Source organism: Geospiza fortis, unplaced genomic scaffold, assembly GCF_000277835.1.
Source record: "Geospiza fortis unplaced genomic scaffold, GeoFor_1.0 scaffold408, whole genome shotgun sequence".
NCBI lineage: Eukaryota > Metazoa > Chordata > Aves > Passeriformes > Thraupidae > Geospiza > Geospiza fortis.
This window is the reverse complement of record NW_005054330.1, coordinates 4,612,871-4,622,897: the sequence shown is the minus strand read 5'-3', so window position 1 is coordinate 4,622,897 and position 10,027 is coordinate 4,612,871. Positions and strand designations below refer to the sequence as shown.

At 45.4% G+C, this 10,027-nt stretch overlaps 1 protein-coding gene across 1 annotated transcript in view; it reads right to left on the bottom strand.

Annotated features, from left to right (window-relative positions):
* Positions 1 to 10,027, bottom strand: part of MED13L (mediator complex subunit 13L) — a 167,170-nt gene that overhangs the window by 4,005 nt on the left and 153,138 nt on the right. Inside the window, exons 24-30 of the mRNA XM_031057473.1 lie at positions 9,499 to 9,687; positions 7,882 to 8,105; positions 7,292 to 7,434; positions 5,953 to 6,111; positions 4,585 to 4,761; positions 2,329 to 2,483; positions 231 to 432 (exon numbers count right to left, since the gene is read on the bottom strand). Coding sequence (XP_030913333.1) covers positions 231 to 432; positions 2,329 to 2,483; positions 4,585 to 4,761; positions 5,953 to 6,111; positions 7,292 to 7,434; positions 7,882 to 8,105; positions 9,499 to 9,687 — 1,249 coding nt within the window. The remainder of the gene's footprint in view (positions 1 to 230; positions 433 to 2,328; positions 2,484 to 4,584; positions 4,762 to 5,952; positions 6,112 to 7,291; positions 7,435 to 7,881; positions 8,106 to 9,498; positions 9,688 to 10,027) is intronic.

The window sequence follows — 10,027 nt, the reverse complement described above, 5'->3', positions numbered from 1 at the left end:
TTTCTCATACAGCATGTACTGCTAAAGATTCCCAAGAAACATCCATTGTGAACCACCTCAGGACAGCGTGGGAAGTTGGCAATTCTGTGTTGAACCCCCCATGACCACGTGTATTTCCAAATTAATGGTAACAATTTTGAATAAATGGACGGGAGTTCTGCAGTTCTGGAGTGGGAGGTCTCAGGTTCACTCTGACACCACAGACTCCAACTTAGGACAGGCATGGAAACAGCAGTGGATAATGAGTGCTCCATGTGGAGCATGACAGACCTTCAGGAAGAGGGGACACTGGTTCTGCGCCTGAGGACAGGAGGACCAGAACCACTGCGGGAGGTTCTCCGCTTTGGCAGTCGACACAAAGTAGCCCAGAGCCAGGGGCTGCTGCTTCAGCTCCTCGGGGGCTTCTCTGGAGAGGAGACGTTCGCCTTGGCTCTGCAAGACAGGGAAAAGGCAGCTCTGGGGGTGCTGTCAATACAGCCCACTCCTGGAACAGTGACTTCATTTGCTAATTACTGTCCTGTGACAAATGAGCCCTCCTTCAGTCAGTCAGGAATCTCACTCAAAGTTACCCAGGCCCTGCCTTATTCCCCTGTGGTTGGTTTCTCCAAGCTTATGTTTCAGAAGCACTGTAGATTCCCAAACAGCTGGGACAGCAGTTCACTTCATCCATAAATGTCAATAGGTTAAGAAAAAAAGGCAAAGATTCCACAGCACAGAAAGCAGCTCAATTACAAATCCCTCCCTGCCAATCCCTTCCAGTGGGTCTGGACAGGAATCCAAGGCAGGAAAAAAGCCTGGAGCAGGGGCACAGGGAGCCCAGCACACGGGGCTGGTGCCCAGTCATCAATTATTGCCCTGACCCCAGGCCCACGGGGGGATGATCACACACTGCTGCTCTGCTAAAGCCAAACATTACACTGCAATTACCAGGCTTGGCTTAATGGTTAATGGGAATTACTCGGGTTCAGCTGGAAGGGGCTTGTCCAGGGCTCTGGGCTCAGGCCATGAACCTCCCAGGGCTGCTCCCAATGGATGCAGCTCCACTGAAAGCAAGCTCTGCATAGAAGTGGGACAGAATAGATTGCTGAGGGAACTGGGGAGAGAGAAAGTGAGGAGTTTTGATTTATGGCTGCAGGGTTTGGCAGCAGAATTTAGAAGTTTTCATTTGCCCACACACCAGTCTGGAATAACTGGGACAGCAATGTGCTGTTATCAAGCCTTTGATGGGAGAGTTACACAATCCACACAAGGTGGTTGCAGACTGAGCTCACAAAATACAGTATTAGTATTTCTGTGGCTGAGGCAGGAGGCATTTCTCCCTCACTGACTGTATTAAAGCTCCACTGAGGCATTTTGGCAGAGTTTGCAAGGGAAATAAGGTAGGACTTTCTACTTCCAGGGGTGAAACTACCACCATTTAGTCAGTCATATTCAGGAGTTAGAATTCTGATCTGGAGATGTCTCATTGATACGTAAAAAATGGTATAAAAGTTACCCTGTTTCTCTCATAAAATACTCTATTATTTAGTAAAGAAGTAATATGCTACTACTTCCAAGTTAATACTTCTAGAACAAAACTTCACAGAAACTTGCAAATCACAGAACTTCGACCTAATTGTGATGGAAACCATTTTAAGAGAACAGCTCAGTCTTACGTGATTAAATGTAGGAGTGAAAGAGTTCCATCAAACCTGATCCAAGCTACCCAATTCAAAAAAAAACCCCATGAATTACTGAAAATAATTTGCATTTTAAGTAATCACTGATGTTGGAACTGACTTTATAAAAGCCACTTCAAACAAAAATAACTCCCAAACGCTGTGTGCTCTGGGCTAAATATTCCTAAGAAAACAACATCTGCATAACCATCCAGCACCTGCGGAGTTTCCATGGGCAGAGTTTCATCACTGGGAGAATTCTCTCCCTCTTGCCTCCCCTGAAATGCATGGGAACAGGGCTGTCACAGCTTCCCTTCTCTCAAAGACTTGTCACTTCATGCCAGAGACATTCCGTAGGATTTCCAGGAGAGAATGGATGAGTACAGATTAAATCTATGCAGGGTCATCAGCTATGGCTGTGCCACACAAAAATAAAGCTGCTCTCCTACTGCTCTCTCCCTCTCAATTATCAACCAACAAACTTGGAGGGTGCAAACAGCCATTGCAGAGACACCTCCAGCAGTATTTAACCTTCAATTTTAAACTAATTTTTGCTTGCTGTTGAGCTAATTATGTGTCAGGATCTAAAGGAAAAAGATTTTGTTGGAGGATTTGGGTCTTGCTTTGTATTTTATTTTAAGCACTGTTCCCTGTGGTGCTGCAGCCTTACCCTACTGTGATGGTAGTGAGATCCCACTCCAGTGCCAGATGGTGATCCAGGGGAAGGAACTGGGGAGGAATTTGGTGAAGAGTGAAGATTCCCTGTTATCAAAATTCTAATGTCATTGTCCATGTCATCTGGGAATGGGAGGTCAAACATGTCATCTGAAAAGGAAAAAAAAAGGAAAATAATTTCCAATGTGCTATACTCTTTCTTCCAAGAAATTTTTATAATTTATTACCTTTCCCTTTAATTTATTGACATTCCCTTTTTTCTTTTACATACTACCAAGATAGATGAAAGCAGAGATAAAAATTTTAATGTTTAATCCCCCTTAGAACCTTTGACTGCAACCACACAGACATAAAAGGGAGAGTTGGCAGGCAGCTATTGGGATAATGAGTTTTAGCAGTGGCCACAGTGAACAGAATTCCCATTGTAGCAACTCCATAAAATCCAGACTGAATTTTGTAACAGAACAACTGACACCTCTGTGCAGTTGGTCACAGAGACCCCTAAACACTAAACCCCTAAAACTTGGAATCATCACACATGGCTCCAGGTGCTGCTGCCACAGATGCTGCTCCTCAGGCTCCCAGAGCTGCACACCAGCTCCAACATCTGGGAACAGCCCTGGCAGCTCCAGGGAAACTGCCCCTGGAATCTGCGAGGATTCCTCACAGCCAGAGACTTGTGATTCTTTCAGACACTGCACCAGGATCCCCAACAAAGCTGCCTTCATATCCCACTTTCACCTCAGGAGTTCCACATAGCTCGTTAGTATAATTGGCTGGATTAATTTGGTTTATGTTAATACAGGGGGAGGGCTAAAGATACAGGGAAGATGTGTTTGCCTTATGCATTCCATTACTCATCATCTGCACACAGGTTACAATACTCTGAGTAAGTTACAGGACAGAAGGATATGGCACCATCAACACAGCCAAAAATTACAGCATCACAATATGGTTTAGAGGGGTTTTTCTTATCCAGATTTCTCAGCAGGCGAAGAAATCCAAGTGTATATTGCCATTTAAAGTGTATTTTAGTAGGTAGACAGGTACAGTGGGAGCTGTCCGAATTAACTGCATTAATTAGAATTGTAACCAAATTTATACTAAAACACAAAGCCCTAAATAGAAGTCATGCATCCTACATATAATAAACAATAAATAACAATTTCTCTTGAAAAATATTAATTTACTCCATTTAAAATGGAAAAGTTTGTGTGTCCTGAACTAATGTCACCTAAAACCTCAGTATTGAAACAGGCAGGTGGTTGTTTTCCTTCATCTCCCAAAGAGAACCTTTGGATTGCCAGAGCAATGTTATAACTGAAGTTTATTAACTTGTGTCCTACAGCCTCAGTAAACAAACCAGAGCTAATATCGTGCTCTGCTTGGCCCCTAGAGCAGAAATGAGCTGGCTAATGGCAGTAGGAAGCAGCTTAATCATTAAGTAGAGCAGAGTTAAGAAAATTAAATTTAACACCATTTTGGAAAAGGCCATTCTTGTACCTGACTCTAATTAACATCTGCAGCACCAACGGGCAGGTTAATGCAGGTTAATGTTTGTCATGCTTGGGAGGGATCCCAGTGCCTCCTGGGACAGGGATTGAGAGGGGCAACTTCCCTTCAGAGGCCCTGGGACATTCCAGGAGGGACAGATCAAAGCCTTAAAAGCAGTAGCCTGCCTTTGTCTCCAGCCCAACTGCTCTCCTCATTAATACAGCCACTGTACGTGTTTGCAGCTACTCTTGGTTTAAATTGCTTTGCACTTTAAAGGATTTGGAACAAAGCAGGAAAATGCTTATTTGGATATAAAGCATTAACTAGAGTCTTGCTGACTCAAACTGCAGGTTCAGTGTAAAAGCACTCTGGGGGCATCAGGAAATCTCAGGTTGGGATATTTTCCCTACTCAACCACAAGTGCCTCCTTTGTGTCAGCTCTGCACACAACAGGGCATGATGTGAAGCACAATTGGAAATCAATGGCTGGCCTGAGCAAGTCACAACAAGACAAAGCACATTCTGCTCTGTGCCACTTGGTGCATTGGCTGGTCCTTGTCCCTTCTGAAATAAATCAGTGTGACTCCAAAATACACTCAGGGAGAGCACAGAGTCTCCCCTGTAGCTACAGCCCTGCAAGGTAGCCCAGCCTTGCTGGGGTCTGTGCAGAACCCCGGCCCCCTTGGGGGTTCATTCCTGCCCAGCTCAGCTCTGCTGACGCCCTGGAAAGGCCCCAGGGGATTTCCCCCTCACTCACCGTTGGTGGGGCTGAAGCCATCCTCATTGGGGTAATTTGCAGGTGCCACCTGGATGGTGGCAGAGGTGGGGAACACCAGGATGTGTGTGCAGGAGGCATCCTGGGGGGTGTTGAGCTGGGACGACTGCAGGTTCAGCGCCGTGCTGCGCCCGAACACCGAGCCCATCGTCACCGCGTCTGTGGGGACAGACACAACGGCACAGGTGTCACTGCATCACCTCCCAAACACGTGTCCAGGGACACCTCTGACCATCCCACCTGCTCTGCAAACACACAGACACAGCTGAAGGGCCTTATCTTCAAAAGATTACGTTGCTGCAAGATCTTGACATTAAAATCACCAGCCCCACCTCTCCTGTCATTCTGCTGGCCCTTAATCAAATATTTACTTGTTAAATGAGCAAGTTAAATTGATTTTTCGCACACATCTCTGTAGAATTATTAAATACACCCCACTTTGGTCGATATGAACACAAACACAAAAATAAAGCCACACAACAATAAAATTTCTCTCTCCTCCTGCTCTATTCTTCTCAATTACCCACCGACAATTAACTTGGAAGGTGCAAATACTCAATGCAGAGACACATTCTTTGGCAGTATTTAGTCAGCACCTTCAATTTTAACCTAATTTTTGCTTGCTGTTGACCTAATTATGTGTCAGGATCTAAAGGAAAAAAAAAATCTGTTGAAGGATTTGGGTCTTTCTTTGTGTTTTACTGTGATATGAAAAAAGCCTCATTTGCCATCTGTTTTCTCACATTACAAAATCTCTGCTTTGAAAATATTTAACATGATAAGTAATTTTCAAGCTCAATTAATTCTGCTCTGTATTAGTCTTTTCTTTCTAAACTTAAAAAACCCCAGAGTGGTTTGTAAGGATATGTCACCACATACATTAAAAAGTACATGCTTAGGTAAAACAACAAAGGGAACCTCAGCATTAAATTTCACTTTAACTTAAGCCCATGGACTGCTGCTTGTAAGTGAACTCTCTAAATAAATTTCAGCATGTGAGAAGGCAAATGGGCTTATTCTAATTCCCATTTCCACAGGCTCTTACTCATTCCCACTGTGCCTCCTCCGGGCACGAGGCTGTCTGTGACACCACTTCCAGCCCATGGGCTCCTCAGGGAACAGATCAGCACTTTGGCAGTGGCCTACAGTCACCTTCCCTCAGGAGACTGCTCACCTCACATAGCATCTCTCCATGGTATTTTGTGGAATTCTGCTGGCTCAACCTATTTTCTGCCACAAGTAGCCATGCTAGTCAAGTTCTTCACAGAAATCCCAAGATTAATGTGCCTAAGTGTGAAATGTGATCAAAGAACAGTTTTTCTGGCATTGCCATAGTTGGCTAAAACATACCTGGCATCACCACAAATGATCCCTGTGGCTCCATGGCAACGAGGCAGGCACTGAGGATGGAGGGGGAATCTGCTGCAGAGATGCCACACATGCGGCAAACCTCCTTCAGCTGTTTGCTGATTGTCTGCAGGGAGCACTCCCCGAGCAGGATACTCCAGTCTGCAAGGGAAAACATCATGCGAGCACAGAGCTGATGCAGAGCCAGCACCCACCTGGAAACAGCAAAACTTTCCCAACACTTGGCATTTCCCTAATCCCAAACTCTCCAGGACTGACTCCTGTGCACACGAGGGGTCTGGCCCTGCAAACTGAGTGCTCGAGGAGTTCCTGTGGCATGTTTTTATTCCATGGCAGTCTGTTGGGTTTCCTTTGTTCAATACATTTTTTCCCAAGACCTTTTTGTTTGCTTAGTGACGTTTCAGTTGAGGAATCACAGCTGAATCCTGTCTCTATTTCTGCATCAGCATAACTCCGTTCAGAACTTTCTCTAACCTCTGATAAGGCCCCCAACTTCCCTTGGAAGGACAGTGTGCAAATCCTGCACAACATGAGGGAGTAGCACCAGACCCAGGGCACAAGCAAGGAAAGGTTTATGGAAACCAATACAGGAATTCAGTGCCAGGGCAGGACTGCAGCCAGCTCTCCTGTAATCCATGCTGTCATGGCCCAGGAAATTCCAGTTTGGAGGATCTTGATGATTTCTCTGCCAGGTACTTTACACTCAGATCCACTTGGTCAAGTGGGCATCACTATCAAGACAACAATGGGGACAAAGGGAGAGAAAAGGCTTCAGCAGCTCTGGTGTTGATTATAAACTCCTAAGGAGCCCTGCCTGAGAAGCCTGGATATCTGGCTTCCCATTCATGTTTGCCCTCACTAAACTCTGGCAAAATAAACAACAGTCTATCTTGTCTGTGATAGAATTTGGCACACCTTGTCTACCTTTTGTAAGGTCATGGTTCAAGGAAGCAGAGACAGGACTTGGGAAGGTTAAGCCAAATTCACCCCATCTAACGCCACTGTGTGATGGCAGAGTCTCAGCAAGTCTGCAGGTAATGCAAAACTGAGAGGAATGGCTGAGTCCCCACTCCTGGAAGTGTTCAAAAGCTGTGTGGATGTGGCACTTGGGGACATGGATCAGTGGTGGCTTCAGCAGTACTGCGGGACAGTTGGACTTGATGAGCTCAGAGGACTTTTCCAATCTAAACAATTCTGTGGTTAGGTGATTATCACTCTCAATTTTGACAGGTTTGTGATGAGGTCAGAGCCATCCTGCCTTGTACCCTGGGTCCTTGTCCCACTCCACACCCTGGGAGTGGCAGCCCTGACAATTGCACACCTTTCAGCTCCCCGTGGCCCAGGCGGCCCAGGCGGCCGATGACGACTCTCCAGGGCAGGGATGTCATCTGGACAATGCCAATGCACCACTCCCAGAGCTTCTGCAGCCCGATCTTCCGGGCAGACAGCTTGCTCCTCCTTGACCTGCAGGGGAAGGAATTAAACACAAGAATGAGAGGACAATCAAGGACAATATTCAGATTTCTGTTCTCTCTAATTATGTCACTGTTTACCACCTACAGAGTTCTGGGCAGTCCCTAGCTTACCTTTTACTACTACTAACAAGAAAAACTACATGTCTGCTTTCAGCACTGTTACTGCAGTGCCATTAAACTGCTGAACAACACACCAGGTGTTCCTCAAGGTAAGATTTGTAAGCAAAAAAATTTTAAAACAATTTGTCAAACAAGTGTTAACTCAGTCACTTTTCCCTGTGCAGATCTGAAAATCTGGAAGTGCCAACTGAAATGTTCTCTCTGTAACACCAGCATGATCTCCTGAGCAGGAAAGGGGATGGAAGGGATGTGCAAGGAGCTGGTGAGGGATGACTCCAGCCACGGATCCATGGGAGAAGCCAGGGGCAGTGAGTACCTGCTGGGCAGGTCGATGTTGACAATGCAGGTCTCCAGCAGCTCCCCGTGCAGGTCGGTGCAGGACGCCAGGAGCCAGCGCTGGTCGTGGGACAGGCAGTACCCGACAAAGAGCACGTTGTATTTCTGACTGGCCTCTCCAAACGTCTCTCCCAGCTCTGTCTGCTTGTCTTTGATGGGGGCCAGGATGAAAGGAGGTGAGTACAGCTGGATTGGGCTGGGCCTCTGCAACAGAGTCAGGACAACCATCAGGGGATAGATCAGAAACTACTGAACACAAGGAACACACACACACTGGCAGTGAGTACACAGACAGGCAAGCGTGACACAATGAGCAAATTCAAAGCATTCCTAGTCAGGAGGGTGATTGGGAAAAGGGGGGTTATAGACAATTCACTGCTGCCAGTTAAAGCTGATGTGTTCAAACCTTATCTAAAGATTTCTTTTTATGTACAGGTAACCCAGGATATGAAAGCAGTCTTTGGACCAGTCTCTGACACAGGCAGGAGTTTAAACCCCCTCAGCTGTCAGATCCTCCTATCCCTTAATCATCTTTAGGCCCTTGGCTGGATTTGCTCCAGTGCATCCAAGTTTCCTGTTCTGAGGAGCCCAGAAGGGAGGAGGACAAGCACCTCCCCGGCTGGGCTGCAGCACCTTCCCAAGGCAGCCCAACTGCTGCTCCTTGGGAGCCTCCATCATGTCCAACAGGACCTCCAGGTCATCTTCTGCAGAGCTGCTTCCCACATGGGCACCTCAAACCCATCTTTGCCTTGGAACTCCTGTCTGGAGAACACACAGGAGGGGCCTCACCAGACATTCCATAATTAAAAAACTGTCAGGGTATTTTCTTAATTCTTCAGCAAAGTTTGGGAGTCTGCAATGCAGACTGAGAGAAAATGTATAAAATGCAATAAACAGAGATTAATTAAATGCAGTAAGTAAATGCCAATAGGTTTGGCTTTGCAAGTAGGTTTTTAAACCCTCCCAAGCAGCTCTTTATGCCAAGGTAAATGTTTAAGTGTTTTGTTGGTCCGTTAGATCTAAATAAAATATTCATAGTTATCTTTCAAAGAATGCAAAACATTAATAGAAAGTAGGATGGATTATTCTTCCTTTGAAATCCCTGAAATTCCAGAATCAGGGCTTTAATATTTACAGTTTAAAATAGATAAAAGATAAGCCCATCGAAGAGGGGGATTTCTCCATTACCTCAGGGAATTAATATAACATCTGCAATTAGGCACAGGAACTTATTTCATATATATGCATATAGATGTGAATAGAAATAAAGGCTGGGTTTAAACTCTGGTTGGAGCACTATAGACTGAAACCACAAAATGACTCAGAATCCCAACTAACGATGTTCATTTTCTCTTCTTTCACACTTTAACCTTTTACTTTATGAGTCAAAATCAGAAGCTTAAAATGTAGCAAGATAGCCTAATGTTTTTGTTATTATTTTCTATTCCATATTAGCTTGCCTTTTCCTTTTGTATCATCATTGTCTTCTATATCTTGAAAAAAATCCCCCAACAAGTATTTTCTCTACTCTTTGATATTTGAGGAAAGTGGTTACAGTTCATTAACAGACTTTGATTTTCTTGCCACCAATACCAACCTCAGGGTTTTTGAGGGTCATCTCAATGCTGGCAGCTGGCCCAAAGCCTGTGAGGGACTTGATGTGGATCTGTGTGGGCAGGGGCCTCCTGCACTGGCAGTACACAGAAAACGCCAGAGACTTCAAGTGCTGAATGTAGAAAACCTGTTCATCCTTCATTGTCTGCAGCATGTACTGGCAAGGCACAATCTGTGGAATTCAGACACACAATAAAACAGGGCTGAGAGGCTTCCAGGAGCTGCTCATTAATGTCCAACCAGATCCACACAGTCATTAGTCACCAAACACCCAGCACACTGGGATGCTCCACGATTTGCATGACAGGTCCCTTGGCAGGAGTGGCTGCAGCAGACAGGGATTACATTCTCTGGGACAAAACTGCTTCCATCACAATGAGAGTGAATTTTAATCCATAAAACCCAAACACTTGTATTCAAACACCCTGAATTTTTTACAAGTGTTTTTCTGGGCAACATCTTCACTTGCAGGTGGTCTGAACCACACAGTCCCTGACTGTTGTGTTCAGCAG